Source organism: Pseudochaenichthys georgianus, chromosome 16 (assembly GCF_902827115.2).
Source record: "Pseudochaenichthys georgianus chromosome 16, fPseGeo1.2, whole genome shotgun sequence".
NCBI lineage: Eukaryota > Metazoa > Chordata > Actinopteri > Perciformes > Channichthyidae > Pseudochaenichthys > Pseudochaenichthys georgianus.
Window position 1 is genome coordinate 36,005,338 of NC_047518.2, and position 22,954 is coordinate 36,028,291.

Here is a 22,954-nt window from a genome sequence, read left to right on the forward strand (position 1 = left end):
AACATAGCTGCAGATTTTATTGCTCCACCTCTCACTAGTCTTTTTAACCTCTCCCTCAGCTCAAACACAATTCCAAAAGTATGGAAGTCAGCTTATGTCCTGCCTTTGCTAAAAGGAGGGGAGGCCACCTTATTAAATAACTATAGGCCAATCTCAAAATTGTCAGTTCTGGCAAAGGTGCTTGAACGCCTAGTGAGTGAACAGGTAAAGGAGTTTTTATGTAAAAATGATATCCTGTCTAAACATCAGTCAGGTTTCAGAAAGCAACACAGCACCATCACTGCCACAATGAAAGTGGTGAATGACATTACGAGTATTTTAGATAATAAGCAGAGTTGTGCAGCTCTATTTATTGACCTTTCCAAAGCGTTTGATACCCTCGATCATCACATCTTAAAGCAGAGGCTACTCAGTATTGGCATATCCAGCCATGCAGTGGGTGGTTTGTGAACTACCTCCTTGAAAGGTCCCAATGTGTTCATTTTGATGGGCTGTCTTCTGAGTGGTTAAACATTGCTAAGGTTCTGTTCTGTTTTAGGTCCACTTTTATTCTCCATATACATCAACAGTTTAGGTGAAAATGTGAATGAAGCTACTTTAAATTTGTATGCGGACGATACCGTGATGTACTGTGCAGGTCCCTCCATTAAAGAGGCTGGTGTTAAATTACAGGCTGTTTTTAACATTATTCAGACTCAGCTCGCTGAGCTTAAGCTTCTTTTAAATGTTGATAAAACCAAGGTAATGATCTTTTCTAAAGCTAAAAAGACACCAGAGCCTGTTTTAGATATTGTTACTACGCAAGGACAAGTACTTGAAGTGGTTACCTGTTATAAATACCTATCCGTCTTGATGATTGTCTTACTTTTAAACTTCATGTCAATAACCTGCTTAAAAAGCTGAGGGTTAGACTAGGTTTCTCATTTGAAGCCAGGAAAAGGCTAGTCACTGTGACATTTTTACCTGTGCTGGACTATGGTGATTTGTTGAATGAATACACCTGCGCATTGCCTGAACAAGTTAGATGCCACCTATCACAGCGCACTGAGATTTGTCACAAATTGTAAAGCGCTTACACATCACTGTACCCTGTATACCAAGGCAGGTTTGCCATCACTTACTGTAAAGAGGCTCAGTCATTGGTACACGTTATTTATAAAGCTTTGTTGGGTAAACTCCCGTATTATATCTGCTCTCTGATCACACACAGAGAGTTGCAAGCAGCTATTGTCTGAGATCGCATGATGTAGTATTGTTAGATGTGCCAAGAGCAAGGACTGTCTTAGGTAAGACAGCTTTTATGTGCGCAGCTCCACTTGCTTGGAACAATCTTCAACAAGAATTGAAACTGAGCAATCTCATTCCTCTGCATGTTTTTAAAGCTAGGCTAAATGAAATGCTCATTGATACTATGGCCACTTGTAAATGTCTACAACTAGTATCCTGTAAATATAATGTATGATGTCCTTTATTGTTTTATGTTTCATGTGGAACATATATGCTGCAGGTCTCCCTTGAAAAATAAATCTATGATCTCAATGGGACCAATCTCGTTAAATAAAGGTTTGAAATTAAATTAAATTAAATAGTTATATGATTTCTGCATCATTCTCCTCTGAGGTTGAACCTTTTCTACTTTGGAAAAACGTTTTTTTGCAGCACAACTCTCAGAGAGGTCAACTCTGCAAATACAATCTCTTCGAATCTAACGATATTGTCTGAAATTGTTACTAGAGTGCACACATTTAGCAAATACATGTACTGTCTGTATAGGGGACCACTTTTTGGGTAAAATTGTTTATAATAAATGAATCGCTGCACTTCACCAATTTGTTTCTCACATCCAGCTCTTTCATTTCGTGGGGTTTAATGTTTATTGCAACCAAGAGGGCCCTTGAATTTTCTTTTCTGTCATTGAGTGTAAACTGTCCTCTTCATGTTTCAAGACTGGACTAGACTCTGTATGATCATCTTCTAGTAGAAGCATGATCAGAGATTGAACTTCCACAAGCAGCTAAACGTCAACAGCGAGCCACACGGATTTGATTTTTAACCCTTTGACGTGGAGATCATCTGATCCCGGGTCCTCTTCTTATGCAGCCGTGAGAACATTAAATCTACTCTGTGTTGTATGTGATATGTTTTGACTTTTGCTCAAATACTGCACACATTTGGTTTTGTGTGTTTGCTGGAATGTATGGTCTGGGCTCGGGCAATAAAGCTTGGACACAGCTGGAGTCACATTCACACGCTCCGACAGACATAAACACAGAGCAATAACTACTAAGCAGCTGTGCTCTCGTATCAATTATATCTTATACAGTTGTAATAGTTAAATACACTGCTAACAGTAAAGTATGCACACTCAAAGCTATGACAATAATTCCAAGGAAACACATCTGGAAAAGTGGATCCCTGTTTAGCCTTTGTAATCGCTATCCAACTGGATTTGGTCTACTCTTCTTCTAGGAAACTCAATACATAATGCTCTCTGAGGTAATTAGGCAACAGCATCGCGGAAGTCTGACGTAGTCTTTAATGAACCATCGTTTGTTTGAGACACATGAATCCAGGATGGACCTCCTCGAGGCCAGCTGGTTCAGATTTATGGGGACAAAGCATCTGTGAAACGTTGACCCTTGAGACTTTTCCGCCCAGCTGGACATGTTGGGAGATGGGTGTAATGATCCAGAGAGATCCACTGGAGACAAGCTGCAGGATCTCAGAAGGGTGGGAAAGATTACTCAGAACTCAGTTATTCTTTTGTTCAGTCGGGACAGCATGTTGGCCTTTGGTAACTACTTATAGATTGAAACTAATCTATAACAAGAGGGTCCAAGGTCTAATCTCCTAATTTGTTCATAATGCCACAGTGATTGAGAGTTTAAAATCTAATTCCCTTTGGTAGGAGCCACTTCTCTGCTTCAAAATCTTTGCGGAGCCACGTTGTACAGGTAGGTGTGTATCAGTGGGGTTTAAAAAAAACAACCCAAAAGAAGGTTGCATAGTGTCCGTTTAAAACATTTCCACTTTTATTTTTACAGATGAATTCCAATGTCCATCAGGCCTGCATATGACGAGCTTTCCATGTGTATAGGTTTTGGCAGGCATGAAATGATTTTGTGGAGAGTTAATGCCCTGCTTGAAATGGAGTGTGTGCATTGAAAGACCTGAGGTGAGATGGGGGGGATTGTCAGCGCAGCCCACAGACCCCAGTGCTGTCAGCAGGGGGGTTCCTGTTTGAGCACCTCTACCTCGGTATCGCTCACCGCAAGACTGAGGTGGTATGGACGCACAGACACTCGATAATTATTTTTGATGTTCATACTTCACACAGGAATCACCCTCAGAAGACGTAACATTCAAACCACAGCTGGCTGAATAATGAGCAACTGAACCTTTTGTTGTAGATCGTATCAAGCACGTATGAAAGACAGATATGTATGAGACAGACAACAAAGAAGAACATTCAGTGAAATGTCCTACAATTCCCTACAAGTATTATTACACTGGTCATACTGCTGGCGTTGGTTACATTTTCAACAGGAGTGCTCCACCTGCTGGCAGTAAAAGAAAGTGTCAGAATACAAAAACATGACAAAGGTTAATGTTTCCATATCAAAGTTTATTGCTGACATGCATGTAGAGATCTGATGAAGTACAAAAATATGTTTTTTTTATACAAACGTGTTTATCATCTGTACAATTACGCAGTTTTTCCTGTATCTAGATGCCCATGTCCGACCAAGCAGCTTACAACACATTATCCCATTGGGTTTAAACTACACCACATTTCAATCCGACTGCAGTTGAAACAGTCAGCAATATACTGGTTATATACTGAAGACTTAGGACTTTAGAAGCACGGGGAAATTCATCATAAAACTTAAATTTTGAAAATTAGAAATACAATTTTACTACTCATCCAAATAAGGGTCTTCATCTATTTTGCCTTGTGGTTTCCCGTAGGACACACAGGGGGGAAATTATCTTCTAATTCTCGATCAGCTGCTCTGGCACACCTTGCAAGTTTAAAATCATGCAACAGTCACATGTTTTACACAGAGTTGAACCTCACACTATGTTCATGCTTTTCAGTCCACATCGCCATCTATCAATACAACTCTGTCAAACAAACATTGAATGTGGTACAATCCGCTAGCTAGAAGGTGAAACACTTTTCTTTTAATAGGGGGATAAAATTACATTTACATCAAAGGTCTATTAAACCTGTAGTTACTAATCTGTAGTTGGCCGTCATGGAAGATGACACACAGTTCACTTGTCAGCATTCAGCAATGGCTACGGTGTTCATGAAATACCCTGTTCTGATGAACAACCTAGACTACTACAATACTGCTGTATACCCATGGAATTCACATTGAGGTGGGAGAAAGCCGACGGCTCTCTTTACATATCATTTGAGCCTCTGGATGTGGTGGTTGAAGGCCAACGTGGCCTATAATGCACGCCATTCGGCATGTGTTGAAACCGAGTTGTATCTCACTGGGTGAAACTACATACAATATGACTAGCGCAGTCATGATGGTACATATTTACATACTGACCAAAGAGTGCAGCTTGGTGTTGGGATTTTTGGGTAAATGGTAGAAAGAAAGAAAAACACTACAAAAACCCTCCCGTCAATCACGATAATGTGCGAGTATCATTTAATTTTTCTTTAAAAAATATAACTATGTCAGTCTCGTTATTAGTGTAGCTTAAGTTGACCACAGGATATGTGGTTAAATGGCAAGAAAGTTAGAAAGAATCACTGTTGGAGTTAACAACACTTTTTTTTTTTTTTTTTTTTAAGCCGAGAGGGTTTTAGGGTCTGTTTCACTGGCATTAGTTGTGCCTAGTCTGTGATACAAGCCCCAGTGGTTTGGGGGGGGGGGTCAACACAAGTGAATAAATAAATCAACATGAAATTACAAAGAAGAAAAAAAGAGTAAGTGAAGACATTTGAAAAGTAATCCAGAGCCTAGGTTCATGTGATCCGTTATAAATAGGAAGAAGTGTAGAGAGCCTGAAGCAGGTACCAATGGCAAAAGGCAGGTTGCAGTGTACAGATGCCTAACAGTCACTGGTTAGTAGCTTTGTCATGGTTTCAAGAAACTCTTTGATACAAAACAAGAAGGCTAGTAGCCAAGCAACCAAACCTAAAATCTATGAGTCTGTATTTTAATTCTTCTATGAAGTATTACAGTATGGATTACCGGCCACCAGCTAGTCTATCTGTATAGAGCCTACATGGTGAGATAATAGACGCGTGTAAGAGTTGAGTTGGAGAGAGGGCCTGAAAAGAATATCCCAATCTTAAGAAAGCATTCATGGCTATCGCTAAAACATTCAGTCAAGCCCCGTCCCAGCTTAGCCTGCTCTGGGTTTCACAGTGTCTGCCCCGAGGCAGGCCAGATCACAGAACACACCGATTGGAGGATAGCTTAAAAAAGGGTCTGTGGCTGTCAGAGGTGAACCGCTCGACAGCCACGCAGACTCTGATGTCACCCGGCTGAAACACACGCGCACACTCATGGAGACGTATTAAAGCATAGGATGGCGGTTCACATTCATACTGAAAAACACTTGTCCCGTGATCTGTCTTGGTAAAGAGAAACGGGGAAGTTGGAATACCTGGAAGCCATTTGATTCTGAATGAGGCTGAGGGTACCGGTTTCCTTGGCTAAGAGTCGTTTTTAAGACATTATTTTTGGTAATAGAAACATGACAGTGCCTGATCTCCACCATAATGGCACCGAGGAAGCGTTACCATCAATATGCCAGGGAGGACCCAACAGTGTTTCCCATTCAGTTCTTGGCATTGTAACTTCCAGGTACCTCACACTAGCTGCCTAGATGCTAAAAATAGATTTCCACAGGGGTGAGCAAAAGCATTCTGCAAATACCAAAGCATGCATGTACACATACTTTGATATTCAGTGTCTTCAATCCAAAGGAAGGGGTGAAATGCTACTTGTTCAGGAAAATATGATAAAAAGCTTATTCAGATTCTTTTGAAACCACTCGAGAAGGTTTCTAAGCATTATCACTGACAGAAAACATTAATGCTTTGTGTTACTGGTGGCATCAAGACTCCATTGTTACAATCCCTTGTCTCAGAACAGTGAGCATGGTTTACCAACAGAGAAGGGAGACAGAGAGGTAGATTGATTTGAAGTCAAAGTCATAGACGGGAACAGTCTGGATCATTTTCGGTACAGGGAAAAAGGACAGGAAGAGGGGGGGGGGGGGGGGGAGTGAGGGGGGGAGGGTGGAATGGAGGTATAGAGAAGTGACATCTGACTTGAGGCAATACCATTAACCACGAGGAAGAGAGGGGGGTTGCTACATGATTCAGGTCCTGTATTGCTTGGGGGACCCAGAGTGTATGGGGGAAGTGGGGAGATCTCAAAGGGAGGAGGGATATGGGGGTAATCGTCTCTTTGACTCAGAGCCTTTGAAGCCCTATGTGGGACTGTACCATCAGGGTTGTTTGCACAGTGAGATCTGACTGTGGGGGACCTGAAGGATCCTTAGGCTCAGATCTTCTTCTGGATCTTTCCATGTTTCACTGGAACACCCAGACACGAGGAGTGAAGTTTGAAATAAGCTAGTTTGTTCTGGTGCCCTCCTCAAACCTGCTCCACCAAGCTTACTACAAGCCCAGATGGGGCCGTCTGCACCCTGATCAGGATGGGCCTCCTGTATGCCAGTTCAGTTTTAGGGGCTCATCCTCCTCAGTCCTCTCTGTGCTCCCTGGGGGGGGGGGGGGTCAGAGAGGCTGCCATGGTTGGCCTACTTCCGGAGGAACCGTTGAGCCAGTATGGCGGCATCTAGCGGGCTGACGGGCTGGGCGTCGAGACCCAGACGCCTCACAGGGGGGATGCTGCCAAACTGCCGCTTGGTGAGGAAGCTCTTGGCCTCGTGGATAGTGTTCTTCTCTTCGGCCAACAGCACCTGCTGGCGCATGTAGTTCTCAAACTCGTACTGTGAAGACTCTTCCATCGCCTTGGCCTGAGGGAAGAAAATGTCGTCCGTTCAATGTGCTGCAACACTGAGCTGATAACATGTTCTCTAATCGTATCAAAGAAGTGATGTAAACATGGAGGAAAATACAAATGTAACCATTGCTCTGACTTTGGATCTTTCCAACAGGCAAAAATATTTAGATCTGTAATCAATCATTTACCTCTTGCAGATGTTCTGGGTGATTGACCTGATCGTCAATATCCGGCACCACTTGTAGAGGTCCACTCATCGAGGAAACAGACTGCCTGTGATATGGAAAGCACAACAAAGATGCCGATTAACCACCATGAGACGTCAATTTGAAATGGCCCCCGCATGGCTATTAGCGAGGTACTTATATGGGTGGCTACAAAATAAAAGTAATGTAAAGCCAACCAGTGGAAATGTTTCAAAACTAATTGGAACTAAAAGTAGACATTTTAGACAAAATAAAGACATATTTCTCAGCTATTAAACAATAACTCATAACATGACGAGCAACACCAATGATGTAATGTTTCAAACTTCCAGCAGGTGGAGCACTTACCATGAGGCGATGATGCCGCTGAGAGACTCCAGCACCTCTCCTGCTGTCAGCCTCTGCTGAGGGTCCAACACCAGCAGCTTTCGGATCAGGCACACCGTGTTCTCCGACACACGCCCGTCCCTGAGAGGAAGAGGAGGATAGAGGTAAGATAATATGTAAGAAGCTGTTGAAAGTTTACAAGGACACTCTTAAATCCATACTGAATATAAAAATGTGGTAAATACTGAAAAAAATATGATGGGCTTGAATAACTATTTTATAAAAACATGTATACAATTATTCATGTTTTTGAAATGCTGTAGGTTTTTCCATTGCTTCTCATCTCCTCTCTTTACTCACTCTGGGATGGAGTATTCAGCAGCCTTGATCTTGCGGAAGAGCTCTTGAGGTATGCTGTCATAAAAGGGGAACTGGCCGTAGAGCATGGTGAACAGAACCACGCCGAGGGCCCACATGTCACTGGGTTTACCTCGGTACGGCCGACCTGGGGACAGGAAGCAGAGGAGATCAACAAATGTGTCATTTGAAAAGGAGACCACAAAGGTCACTGCTGCTGTGCCTTAACAAAAAAAAATCAATTAAGCCATCGTTTTTTTTAAATCAACATTTGTGTGTTGACAGTATTTGCCCCATGAGACACGGGGCTGGTTGACCCTGAGACGAGTTCAAGTCCTGTAAGTCAGCAGGTCTAATGATTAACACGATGAGCAAACACTATGACTCTACGTCAGGGGTGTCAAACTCAAGGCCCGGGGGCCAAATCCGGCCCGCGACTTCATTTTATGTGGCCCCACAAGAGCTTGCAAAGAATATAATATGTTTATTATACGGTTACATGCTACTTTACAGAAGCACGTTGCCCATAAACGACATGTCCCACAATGCATCTCAAATTTGACTTTCTCAGAATTTGACTTTTTTTTCTTCCACATACAGTATGCATTTTTTCTCAGAATTTGACTTAAATTAGCCCTTTTCTCATAAATAGATTTTTTTTTCAAAATGTCACTACTTTCTTTTTGTTTTTCCAGAATGTGGCTTTTCTTTTAAAATCATATTGTGAATAATCATAATAATCATATTCTGAAGTGACTTGCAATTATTTGCTCTAGACTTCTGCTTTCAGACGTAGTTAATTATTAAGTTATTACCCTATCCGATAATAATCCAATGCAGAGGCAATAATGTAATATAATACATTATTATAGATGTCTTTTTATATAGTCTTAAAGTTACAACCGGCGCTTTGAGTGCAACCATAATGCTGATGTGGCCTGTGATGAAATTCTGTTTGACACCCCTGCTCTACATCCATCATATTTCATTGACTTTGAAAATAAGAGAACTGAGAATTGTTTTTTTTAATCAACCCTAATACAATAAATCAGCTATAGGTCGGCTATGAATAAACTGCATGACCATAGGCAGTGTTGTTACAGCCAGGCGGCAACAGCAGCAGGCAATTATGTTAAAGCTGGTGACACACACTCACAGGCGGGGGATGGGGAGGGGCTCACAGGCGGGGGATGGGGAGGGGAAGGGGGTAGATGGGAGTAGTTTCCCTCCAGTGAGTCATCAGTGCGTGAGTCACTGAAGCTCGGTTTAATTGTGTGCCTGTCACGTTATGCTGATATACACGCCCGGGTTCCATCTACAGTTTGAGTGGTTGGAGCTAAACGATTTCTGTTGGAAATGATTCCCCTCGATCTTGTACACTGTCCAGGACGATGTTCTGGAAATCAATGATTAAACGGATTGGCATTTGAAGTGCGTGCACAAGCATCGGCCTGATTGGCGCTCAGATCTGCACATTTACTGTGACAAATAAGCTTTGTGAAGCCAAACAATAAAAAAAGGGATTTCTGCTTTTTTTCCCTCAGACAAAGAACATTTTTCACACAAAGAGGAAAGTAGCTTCCTCTGCAAATGATGAGAAATACATCACCGTGACTACACACACATATGAAGGAAAATAACGATTCCTAACTTTTGACAGTCCAAGATTGCAACATGAACCCTTTCTTGTTACCCAATAACAGGAAAATCAAGCACAAGACTGACTGCTTACACAACCAACACGGACCCCTCTTCTAAGCAGAACAAGGTCTTGCATTTTGTATAACTAAATACAAATTAACATTTTTCACTTGTAGTAAATACACTTGCTGCAAAAACAAGTGAGACTGTGGGATTGTTTGTTTTGGGGGACAATGTGGGTTCGATGTGGACCACCCATGAGCAAAATCAGCTTTTCTAAACTGTTCCGACTACGAAGCATCTTACTTTATACATATATTGCCGTATGAAACGAAAATTCACTTTAAAAAACTGTTTTATTTTCTTACCACTTAACACATCGGGGCTGATGTAGGCCGGACTGCCTCTCTGGTCTTTCAGCAGGTCGTCCTCGCTCACCAGGTGCTTTCCCAGGCAGAAGTTGGTGATGGTGATTCTGTGAGTCCTGCAAGCACACACAAACATGTTAAATATAAGATATGCTTCAGTTTCAAAATACCTTAATATCCCCACTCTGGTGAGCACACTCCTAGTGTTCTCCCCTTTCATTTGATCCAATAAAAGCAAAAACAGTCTTACTCATCATGACTAATGTAAGTTTGGCACGTGAAACACTGCACAGAGCATTAAGGGCACACAGGACAACAGAGACAGGGAGAACTTGCTAGCATGCCTTGTTGTTTTGATAATCTCATGGTTCACTGGGCCTTTACATTACATCAGTATCTCATGACTGCCAGAAGCAAAACTGAACACGCACAGCCAGTCCTTTTGGAAGGGAGTCTCATCTTTCTGCGGCGTATTTGTAGTCAAGTTGCTGGTCATTTCCTAAACTCTGATTTAGTAGATCCTTGTATGTTCCCCTGTAGTGAAATGCATGTGAAGACGCATTGAGGTCACCAGCGATATTTGATTGATTTCATTTCATGGGATGCTATGACATTTTTCTCTGACTCATTAAGGTACATGTGGCTTGCCTCTGGACTAACCCGTGTCCGTATTAAGCCGAGGGACTATGGACCTTTCTATATCAGTGTGCTCTTTCAGCAGGGAGAAAATCAAAAGCTGCACTTTGACAAACATATGAGTCAACTTGTGGCTTGAGATAATTGTCTGGATGACTAAGCCTGCATAGTGATTGGTTGCCAAAGGAGTCAGTATGTAAAGCTCACGAAGATTTAAAATATGTACACAAACTTCAAGTGCACCACACAATCGGTCCCATGATGAACACGCACACGAAAAAGGCACTCAAAAGCACATTATTGCACGGTCTAGAGCCCGGGTCCTCTCTAACACGCTGCTCACCCACATCCGCTTTCTAAAAAGCATGAGGTCAACAGCTTCCCCTATTCTCTCTCACTTTCACACCCTGCTCCATCACACACTCACTGCTCCCATTACAGCATCTGGAGCCAATTGCTGTCAAACACTCCATTTGAAACCAAAGGCTTGAATCTCCAAAGTCCCTCAGAACGTTCGGTTCACATCATTTCCAGCTACTTATGTGATCCAGCCCTTCCAACAGCTTCCGTGTTCCAAGTCTATGCAACCATACAGTGGCCTTGTGATCCGCACACAGATTGGCCAGAACAGCGTGCAGTGCTTCAAGGACCCTCGACATAAAAGCTTCCTTTATAGAGGAGCCTGTGCTTTTGTCTGTGCGCATCACGACCCAGGCTTCTATTCGTGCACCGGAGATTGGGTAAATGAAATTGCATGTTTGCCTCGTGAGGCAAGGGTCCCCGAGGACTGGAGAGCGACCACACCACCTCTGCTTCCTGGTCACGTGACTCCGGGAAAGTCAGGAAACCAGAAACCTAAACAGCCTCCATGATTTTGCCTCCCTTCCCGCAAAACATTTTTTGCTGAAAATACACAAGCTGAGGAGAAGGGAGGTTAAACGCAGGGCAACTTCCACAGTGCACTTCCTCAGAAGCATCATTTGGAGGGTTACACTTGTGCCCAAACTTACAGTTGCAATATTCTAGTTTCTAAGGTTGGCTTATTGAATGGTGGCTACTGCTCGTCAAGTATAATTCCCTCGCTCAGCAATGTAGGATAAACATGTTCAAGATAGTTCCAGAAAGACTTATTTGTGCCAGACAGCACACCACGTGACTTCTGATTGAGTCAGGGCAATCCATCCCCGAGACAATACAGCAAATACTGTGCGCCAACAGAAGCTCTCTGGAACATACACACATAAAACAAATCACTTTGCTGTAATGTGTCTCCTTACATTTAAGTCAACACAGCTCTGACATACAACAAGCTAGCTTTAGATTGATTTATGACATCCTGCTTTCATAACAGCTGGCTCTGCAAGAGGAAATCACATCACTCTTGTGCAAACTGCTGAGGTTGTTGATGCCGTGTGAGGAGAGGGGTTTTTTGACCGTATCCTTCCCGTACGGCATACACATCCCGGGTGGAGTGACAGAGGAAACGTGCACGCAAGCAGAGTGTAATTCGTAAGAGGAGAGGAGGGGAAGAGAGAAAAAAATGACAAAGAGCATGAAACAGAAAAAACAATCAAAGCAGGAAAGGGGATCGGGGTGTAAAAGAAAAATATAAAAAAGTAGAGTAAAGGGTAAATAAATAAATAATGAGAGTGTGTGTGTGTGTGTGTGTGTGTGTGTGTGTGTGTGTGTGTGTGTGTGTGAGAGAGAGAGTGATGTGCATTGCAGTGCGAGTCAGCTCGGAGCTATGGGGCCTTTGGCAGGCCTCTCCTTTGTCTCCAGCTGGGACGGAGTGTTCCGCTCGACTGCTCCTCTCCACCCTCCTCTGGCCAAAACACTCCTGTTTCATCACCACCACCACCACCACCACTACTCCTGCTGCTGCTGCTAGTGCTAGTGCTAGTGCTGCTGCGGGGGGGGGGGCAATGGGCTCTGATGCGTGTGTATGTGGTAAAGATATGAGCCGAGGACGTGACATTTCAATGCATGTGCTCACACTTGCAGATAATGAATGATAGAATTAGACTCACGTGTGTGTGATGCAAGCATATTCAATGTCACGTCCTTTTCAAAGAAGTCTTTGTGGGATGATTATCAGAGTCTCCATTAATGTGCATGCAAAACTCTGCAAAAATCCAACTACGGGTAATGAATCATCAGCTTTTACTCGACCCACAGACACCGGCCCAGACGCACAGGGTTTTAGGTTTCTATAACTGATCTCACTCTTAGTCTGAGAATGTCACCCCTGCTTGGGTTTAAAGTCAAATGCACATGCTGAGGACGGATGTGGCCCGTCGTACATGTGAGCGGAGACAGAATGACTGACTGGCAGAATCAAATGAATGCCCCGGTGTAGTGGGAGGGGTTATGGCCCTCGCCGAGTGAGAGAATGAGTTAAAGCTTACCGTTTGTTCAGCACCATGTTTCCCAGCTTGAGGTCTCTGTGCACAATGTTTTTCTGCATGCAGAAAAGACAGCAAAGGTTTTGGTCAGGTCATGCTCGGTGAATCATTGGTATCACAACAATTGGTTTGTTCTAGAGAGTGACACACAGGCATGGGAGATGAGTAATCAGGAAGAATGTGCAACTAGTAGGGCTGCTCGATTATGGCAATAATCATAATCTCGATTATTTGGGTCAATAATTGATATCACGATTATTAAAAACGATTATCCATGTACTTTGAAAACATCCATTTATTGCATTTTTTTTTTGAAAAGTGTGTTAACAGTTGATTACCCTGAACTTTAAGTATAATTCAACTGAAAAACCAATAAAAAATCAAATAAATAATAGTTTTATTTATGTCCCGATCACCTTTTTGGCTCCCGATCCGATTCCGATCATTTGATTTTGACAATCTGCCGACACCGATTTTTCCCGATCCGATGTTTATGCAATGCATTAAGAGAAAACAAAGGTAGCAGATAACGGCTGGTCATCCAACGCGATGAATTCAGCTATCTTGGCTGTTATTGTGTATTGTGTTATCTTGTCACTGTTCTGGGGCAGTTTCTCTTTCCTTTTAAAAGTCTCTGAAAGTGTCGGTTGTTTCAGTGCCGTTACCCGAGTGGCCGCTGTGTACTCGCCGTGTTGTTGTTGGCGTTTGTTTCTCAGGTGGCGTATTAGATTGGTCGTGTTGAACGTAGCTCTGTTCTTTCCACCACGTGGAACCTCCGCCTTGCAAACATTGCATCTAGCTGTTACACTGCCTTCGCTTTCAATTTTATAATACTTCCAAACTCCTGACATTTTCTCTGTCCCGACTCACCAGCTGAACGTAGCCTCTCGTTAGCTTACTGCTACTATTAGACACTGCGCCCACTCTGTTGCCAGATATGAGAGAAATAATACATACATGATGTTGTGTAATTTTAAACCACAACTAAGTCCTCAGGATGACTTTAAGACGTGAATTTTTGTTTTGTAACATTAAATACAATAATAAAAATATTTTATATAAACATTTCTTTTTTTTTATTATTCTCGATCCGATTTTTTTCTCTCGATTCCGATCTTTTGAAAATCACGTGATCGGATCATCTCTATTTTTATTTCTATTATGTTGTTTTCATAATCGTTACAAGCCAAAATCGTAATTGCGATTAAAATACGATTAATTGAGCAGCCCTAGCAACTAACTAACAATATCAAAAGGGATTAATTCCGTGTTGACAAAACATAGTATCCAAGCTCTCTTCATTGATGTCAATTGAATTTATTTGAGTCCACTGTTTCTTAGAGTAGTGAATCAAATGCCATCATAGACTCACCTTATGAAGGGCTTCCACGACACGCACCACATCGTAGAAGATGACGATGGCCTCGCGCTCGCTCAGCCGCTTCTCTTTTATTACGTAATGCTGGAGGTTTATTAGATCTGCCGTCTTGTCGCTGAAGTCATGAGCACACAGGCAGTCAAGCACGAGGCAGATCCGCTTCTTCATCTTTCGCACCTTGTTGGACTCCATGTCCTCCACTATTTCGTAGGCACGATCCTGGTGAACAACAACAAAAAGAAGTGTGAGCAGCAATCTCCAGAAAAAGGCTCACTTTGTAGGTAGACAAGAGTTGTTGTTGTTGATGCATTTTAGAAGCACTTCCCAACAGTGTCCGATCGATATAGGTTGAGGCATACATGAATGCATCAACCTGAATGGATTCCTGTACCATGCTGGCGGATCAAACCGATTCATTCAGCTTAGAAAGCCATAGATTCATGCAGAGTAGCGGCCATCAATCTGCAGCCTGCATGTAACCGATGAATAAGACACACACACACCCCTCCACACCGGCTGGTGGAAGGTCATTCCTCTTCGTCCAAACTCCAGTCGTCTTAGCGGAGTCACCATTTCTTATTGATTTCTGTATCAAGTTGTCAGTACTTTTTTTCAGATGCAGTCGGCACCTCTGAAAGCGTACACGTATTAACTGGTCCTCTCAGGGTGGAGATGCTCTATAATAACCCAATCAATATGGCTGGTCTAAATGAATCAGAGTGCAAGGCTGCTATTCTGAGAACACCGGGACAGTGGAAAAGACAGGATGTGATAGAGAGAATAAAAAACAGAGAGAGATCTAGAGAGATGGCATAATAACAAAGTTAGAGGAGGAGTCAGACGGGAAGACAGGTGAAAGGCAGGTCATTGTGAATGGATGGGGCTGTAAATAGAGATGACTGCAGATAAATATGGCTTTTAAATGGTGCCTAAACAACCCTGATATGGACAATGCAAGCAGCTGGTTGGACAAATTAAAATTATTCTTACAGTGACACCACATATGGCTCTTTTCCACTGCAGGACCTAGCACAGCTTATGGTTAGGCCTTGGTAGGCCAGGCTCAAGTTTAGTAACAGGGGTAGTAACTATAGTAACGCAGTGTAGGCGGGGCGATTGGCTGTGTAAAACTGCCGTGATGTCATCTTCAATGCGAACCACAACACCAACACATCAGCCGTTAGCTGTTAGCACTCAAGCTCACAGCTCCTCATATCTGTTCAGAAACTGGACAAATGTTAAACAAGTACAAACCACAGACTGTCTGTGTCATGGCGAATACAGTCGATGGTTTATTTATGTCTGTATGCCGTTGTTGAGAGTGTGGACAGAGCAGCTACAGGTTAGGTTAGCCTGATGGATCCGATCTTCATTCAGAAAACACGCATTTTAAAAGGTTTTTCGTCTGCCGTCTGTCTGCAGACTTGATTCATGGTTTTAATAACCGGTATCAGTGTGTTGTTACTTCCGCATCATTTTTGAAACGTGTATAACAATTAAATCAAGGTAAAATATGTTCATTTGGTTGTAGTTGTAGCCCCCTTGCCAGCGATTCTCTCTGACCATTCAGCAGTCGAGAGTGTTTACGTCACCGGTTGTTGGCCCGGTAAGAACCTCGTTTTTGGAGGGCCACAAAAAAGGTGAAAAAGTAGCCCTGGGCCAAAACTACCCCTAGTGGAAAAACAAAAAAAGCAGCCCTGGTTTGGCCCGGCCCGCTTAAACCGTGCCGCAGTGGAAAAGCGCCAATAGTGACCAATTGAAAGTTCTCCATGGTAATGTTGGTGTATTTATCATGTCTAACCATATAGGATACTCGCCCAGAAAATGCACCATGAACTAATTATTAAGACTGATATACCATGCCCCTGTTAACAGAAAGGTAGTTTTATAGGAAATAGTTTGTAGGTGTTTACCTGGAAGAGGCCGTGATGGTGGACCACCCCATCCTGGTTATGCAGCAGGGAAAGAAGGGAGAACTCTGTGTGCAGCAGCATTTTCCCCTGCCTCTCCTCCTGAGTCTCCCCTGCAGAGTCTGCTCGCTCCTCCAGCGTAAGGATCTGCAGAAAGCACACACGAGAAGAGAGCAAACATTAGAGGTCACAGGACAGGAGCTCATACAGGATCAGACCGCGGAAAAACAGCTTTAACTTTGTATTAAGCTAATCTACGCTCCACATTAAAAATGAGTGAAGACATGACGGCAAGTTTCATTTCAAATGAAGATTTTATAGCAGTTATGCAGCTTTAAAAAAAAAAAAAAAGCTCGTAAAATAATGTGAAGCAAACAAGCTGTGCAGCAGACACTGAGGCGCTGCAGTCATTGGTATGAGGGGAGGGTCACACACTGACTCACTGCATGGTCGTGGGGGTTACAAGTAGACATTCCAGGTGGGGCACTACCTTCCTTTCCCCACTGCTACAGCTCCTTCCCGAGTGCAACAGACATTAGATAGCCCCAATAAACACATTGCCCCGCTAAGGTTTTGTGTTTGCACCAGACTGAAACAGGAGGCCATAAAATGGAAGGTCAAAGGTTCAGATGTCCGCTGGGACTTCATAACTTTGTCGTGAATGATATGTTTAATGAACAGTCTAAACTCATAAGTAAGAAAGGAAAGAATGAAGAATACGCCAAGCCTGACAGACTTACTTTGAGCTGATAGAAGTCGTCCGTGCCGTCCTTCCTGGCCAGACACTGCACTATGCTGGGCACTGGTGAGTTGCCCAGGCGAGGCCCTGCAGAGGATGAGAAGAGGAACAGCTGCATGACCAAAAGGCAGGCAACATGCTGGAGTGTGTGCTCTCACTGAAACTCATTAAAGACTACATGTGCTCGTATCCATTAACACCCAAAGTGTTATGTTGTCTTTGGCACTCTGCATTGCAAATAGTCATGGAGTTGTGTAGTAGAAAACATACAGGTTTGAGAGTAGGGGAAGGACATGTAATCCAGCAGGAGGAAATAACCTTGCTCCAACACAGACTTAGAACTTTCTGGCTGAATTCAGGGGGATCAGTTAAATTCTTCACATTCTTATCTCAGGCGTGCGTACACACGGAGACACCACACGACTCTCACACTCACACCAAAATACCTTTCCAGATTTCCAGCACAATAACAAGTTGCACATGGGGACAAACGTGCACAAGTTGCACATGGGGACAAACGTGCACAAGTTGCACATGGGGACAAACGTGCACCAAGAGACATGTTAGAGTCCATACTTTTGGGGCTTGTGCAAACACTCGCAGCTTCCTTACCGAGGATGAAGGGCCCAGCTCTCTTGGCGTTGTTTCCGGATATCCCAGGACATTGCAGCTTGCTGGCCCTGCCTGATGACTCTCCAGCCCCCCTCTCCGAAGAGCGCCGCTTGGACATACTGGAGCTCTACAGGAGGAAAAACATCAGATTAGATTAGTTAAAGAGTAACTGAATACACGTGACTGCAAGGACACAAACTGTGAACTTATAACAACACATAGCAGGAGTGATATCTAACCAAACAATGGTTTTATAAATAGTATGTTTCAAGATAAAGCCTGTACCCAGAGCTTCAGCAGTAATACTCCAGGCTGGACTGATCGGTGAAGAGCAAGGAGGTAAACCTCAGGGCAGCTCCTCCCAGCCTATGTTAAATAACCCTCCCACACATTTAACAACACCTCAGTGTGAATGCGAGGCCATTATGGCTCCATTCAGAATGATGGCTGCTGGCGTCAAGGGTGACACCTCAGATTCAATCTCCCCAACAGGCGATGCGAATGAGCCCCCATCTGCATTTTAATGGCAAATGCTGTCATGTAAACGCATTGCACCAGCACAACATTCTTTAAACAAAAGCATTTTTTTATCACAGTCTCAGCACTGAAACACATCTCCAGCTTTCCAACGGCAGTGGACACGGGTTTAGAAAAATCCTTAATCTGTGTGTTTGATCTGAAAATCTGTAGAGCCGGCTTATCTGCGCAGACCGTCCTCTGACCGGACATGCGTGTTCGAACAAGGCCTAAACAAAAAAATGCCAAGCCCTGAGACTATGATAAGGAACTAGATTCACGTGCCAGGAGAACCAGTGACAAATCATCATCAAACCACTACTTTAACCGCCACCACAGCAGATCGACCTCCAAATGTAGAGAGCAATAGGTATGCTTTGTTTACTGACACTGAGTTCCTATGTGATGAAACTCCATCTGTTTCCCGTAACAGGGAAGTAGTGCCTTGTACCGAGAGGAATGAGTCACCATGCTGTCGTCCTGAGTTTCTATTAGACAGTTGAAAGAATGTCCTAAACTCCCAGTCCCAGGTAATGACACTTTGAGTGAGATAAATATGCCCCAAGCCTTCATAAAGGTTATGTCAACATGAAAGTCAACAGAAAAGTGACGTATGTGTAAAACTGCCAGTGTGATAGCGGCGGTGTGCATATTTAAGCCAACTTCCCAGGAGAGCTACTTCAGACTAATAACATTATAAACTACCTCATAAACCACTAACAAGACTTTAGGTGGAGAGCTTACGAGGCTTAAAAAACGTCAGAAAATGAAACCAGTTATGCAAGAGGAGCAAACTACAGAATTTGAATCGTTTTAATGAATTAGCCATGTTCCCGTCTCAAGCCTAAAATCGCGCACCACTCGCCAGTTGGCGTTTGTTGGGCAGAGAGGAGGCAGGACAGTTGGCAGTCAGTATGGGCTGGTATAAATTCTCACTTCCATGAGGCTTTTTGTGATCCCAGACAGCAGACGGTGTCATCATCATGTCTCTCGCCCATCTGCCTCCATCTCCACTAGTCGTCACCCACTGAGTCTGATGAGCTGAGGTTTTCATTTATGGCACAAGCCAGAGTGACACCAAGTCACGCTGCCAATATTAAGAGCATCGTACCCTCTAGAGCAGGGGTTCCCAACCTTTATTGTGCCAAGGACCGGCAGTACATTAAAAAAAAACGGCAGTACATTAAAAAAAAAATCGCGGACCGGTTGTCAATTTGAACTGATTTGAATATTTACTCACCACCAGCAGGTAGCAACAGAGGCTAACATCCTGAACAAATACTAGAACAATATGCATCCAAAACATATTAACAACGTTTAAAAAACAACCGGTGTCATTTTTTGGTTTTTCGGAAAAACTGAAAACCAAAAGAACGACGTTATTCGGTTTTTAAACCAAAACGGGAAAACAGATAAATCAACGTTTTGGTTTTGTTTGTATGATTTACGGATAATCCAGTGAATGCTGGGAAAATGAGGAGAAGGTATTATGAAGGAGGTATTATGAAGGAGGTGTGTGTGTGTGTGTGTGTGTGTGTGTGTGTGTGTGTGTGTGTGTGTGTGTGTGTGTGTGTGTGTGTGTGTGTGTGTGTGTGTGTGTGTGTGTGTGTGTGTGTGTGTGTGTGTGTGAGACTGGCATTTGTTTTCAGAAGATATTATGATAGTGACGTTCGTTCCGGTGCACGTTAGACAGCATTTCGCACTACATCGAGATTAAGATTAAACTAGGCCTAATTTATTTTGGGAACACCCGCATACAGGCTACCTATGGAGTTAGCCAGATGTGTGTAAATTATTGTTCATGGTCATTTGAAAACAAATGCCGGTGTCGGACAGACAGAAACACATCGAACGTACAGAGCTGAGCAGAGCACATACATCATGCGCCTTGGTGACTGGACATCTCCTTTAAAAAAACGAATAAAAGGTGGAGTAATCGGGCAGTTCGATGTGTGTGGTTAACACGTAGCAGCCTGCAGTCACTCGCTGTTCTGATGAAGGTAAACACAGCGAAGGTGGTGCGTACAAAGGAACATCTTTACCCGCTGGCTGGTGCTTTACTTCTCAGAGGCGGAGTATACGTCCCGCTGCCTCCTGATGCTGCAGCCATTTCATGAAGTGAAGGAGGCTTTCCTTCTATAAAACAGCTGCGGGCAGCAGATACCGCGAGAGTCCCGGACATGAATTCATAGATCAAGGCAGAATGGTTTACTCTCCTGTTTTGCCAATCCGGTGCTTAAACAAATAGCTCTACACCCCTGGCCCATATGTCCTTAAAATGAAGTCGGAGTTTGAAATATATCTCGAATAATGTATGCACTGCCATTTCCCCACATAAACATAACAGTCTGCAATTAAACGGTTGTCTCCTGTGCGCTCCTCTTCCTACTTGGCGCACTGGTAACTTTCTCGTGCGCACGAGAGGCTGAGACCTGAGCCGCCGAATCCCTCGGAACATCATAAAAGCTATTTTCAACGGTTTTCTAGTGAAATATTAACTAGGATGAAATAATATCACTGGTATAGGTGTGAAAATTAAACACTTTTTGAAAAAACATGATAAAATATTTTTATATATTTATAATTCTGCAAATATTACGAGAAACTCAGCTATTTCGCAGCCCGGCAGTAACACCTCCGCGCCCGGTACCGGTCCGCGGACTGGGGGTTGGGAACCCCTGCTCTAGAGCATGAAAGGCAAATCAGGGATTAATCAGCTAATGCAATTTAGGAGGCATGGGAAGAAAATTACTCACTTTTTTCAACTGATGACCAAAGTGCTTGGCACAATGGATAATGTACATACCACTTCTAATGCTGCCAGATTAATATACAGTATTTCAGATTTGTATACAGCTGCATAATACACAGCAAACTGATACAATGCCATTTATCTACCGTCTAACTGCAGTGTGGAGCCAACCCCTGACACATCTCAAATGCAAAAGGTCAATGCAACCAACTAACGCACAATGACCTAAATGACATCAGCGCAATGACAGCATACTATCCTTTTCTGACACTGCTGTGCCTCTCTGCACAGCCAGTGATCTGGCAAGCAAGACTGCCTCTGCCTCTGACTGTACCAGAGGGAGGACAAGAACAGATACAGCCTCTGAATCATATCACACAAAAGGAGGAGAGACACGCTGCCGGTGCCCACGAGAAATGTGGGCTCCTTAAATAGTATCTGAACAAAACAACCACGTAGGTGTCTCAAGGTCCACCCACCCAGACTCCATGCTACTTGTCTGGCTCTGCAAAAACAGCTTGCTTGCAAAATTAATGTAGTGTCAGGATGGACAAAGAAAGTATAGGGCCACATGAGCATGCAGAAAACATGAAAGTGAATCGATCATAAAGCCAGAGAGAAAGTGTGATCCAAATCAATGTATCCACAAATAGACCAAAAAGCAGGACAAAGAGGTAGATCAACTGGAAGGTCATACAGGCTTTAAACCTGCTGCCTGAATTAAATGTCAATCATTCATGTCAGTTTACACACATCTACCGCTATCAAGCCTACCTCTTAGTGCAGTTGAGTTGACTACATTTCAATAACATGGTCGCCCAACAAGTCTCTTTATACAAGGTATAATTGTGCATTACTAAACCAATGTAATTACAAATGCACACAGACTGTTAAATATCAATTGGTGCTATTTTTGCGACCACAAGGTCTGGACACCGTTCAGTTCTGGCAGCGTGTAGTGAAAACGAGACGAGACGTAGAGTAAAACGCTGACGTTATGCCTTACAACTTGTGCAGAACCACTAGACATACAGTTGATAACTTGAAATAGCCAGGTGCTAATGTGTTTTGCCGACAGCGATTGTAATTTGACCACCCGGAGTAGTTTAAAAGGACACCAACGCTAAACCGCTTTACACAGCGTGCGTTAACGTCCCTGAGAAAAACGTTTGAGTGAGGTGGTTATTAAAATAAAAATAAACCTATACATCTTTATACGATGCATATTTGTGTAGGGGGACATTAAAAAAACAAGAGTGAGTGCACATTCAAACTTAGTAAGTCAACAAAGCGGACTGAAATGCTCGGATAAAGACCACAGCTCCAGGCACACCGGCCACACAAAGGGGCAAAAACAAGGAGTTGGGTTTTCGGTGCAAACTACACAGAGCAGCCGTTAGCTAGGTTACGGCTACTTTAGCATGTTTTCTTACGTGCCATATGTGTTTTAACATTATTACTGGCGTGTGACGTTAGCTTAAAACCCAGCCGGAGGCTACAGAGCAGCCGGGAGGCCATTTAAACAAAGTAGGTAACATTACAGCTGGCTAGCTTTGCCAGAAAGCTAGATAGCAATGTAGTCTCCCCCCTCGCTTACCTCGAAACCGCCGGGTAAACTCTGCGTTGTCTGCTTACAACATGGATATTTCTTGGGTACACGCTGTGGTGGATGCGCGGAGCTTCTCGCTTAAACAGGAGCGACCACAGAGGGTTGGTTTCGGGGTTGTTTTAGCCTGTGTTACCGAAATGAGCAATTAAGGAAAAGCCTCCGCTCTTCGCTGATCGCATCTTTCCACAGCGACAGCACCACCTGACAACGGAAATGACGCACACACTTATTTGATTGACAGCTGCGATCGACCAATGCCAGCACCTGAATGTTTTTCATAGTAAACGATGATGACATTCTTTGCATAAGTAAAGTTGCTAAATGAAACACATGACATCATAGTTGCTTTTTACGGGAAAGGTTAAATACACTAAGACACGTTTATTGCGTAATTTAAAAAAGACCAGTTGTAAATGTCAATGTGAATATATAATACCAGAGGTTATTTATTGTGTCATGAAATAAGTGTTAAAACAATGAGGTACCATTGTGCTAAA

At 43.2% G+C, this 22,954-nt stretch overlaps 1 protein-coding gene across 1 annotated transcript; it reads right to left on the reverse strand.

Moving 5' to 3' along the window:
• Window positions 1-6,254: 6,254 nt before the first annotated feature.
• Window positions 6,255-22,652, reverse strand: stk40 (serine/threonine kinase 40). The gene is made up of 11 exons (XM_034102153.1): window positions 22,446-22,652; window positions 17,581-17,707; window positions 16,970-17,055; window positions 16,233-16,376; window positions 14,314-14,538; window positions 12,945-12,997; window positions 9,904-10,019; window positions 7,898-8,042; window positions 7,559-7,678; window positions 7,193-7,277; window positions 6,255-7,017 (listed from the first exon to the last, which is right to left on the reverse strand). The coding sequence occupies exons 2-11, from the start codon at window positions 17,696-17,698 to the stop codon at window positions 6,799-6,801; spliced, it is 1,311 nt and encodes a 436-aa protein (XP_033958044.1). The 5' UTR covers window positions 17,699-17,707; window positions 22,446-22,652; the 3' UTR covers window positions 6,255-6,798.
• Window positions 22,653-22,954: the final 302 nt, after the last annotated feature.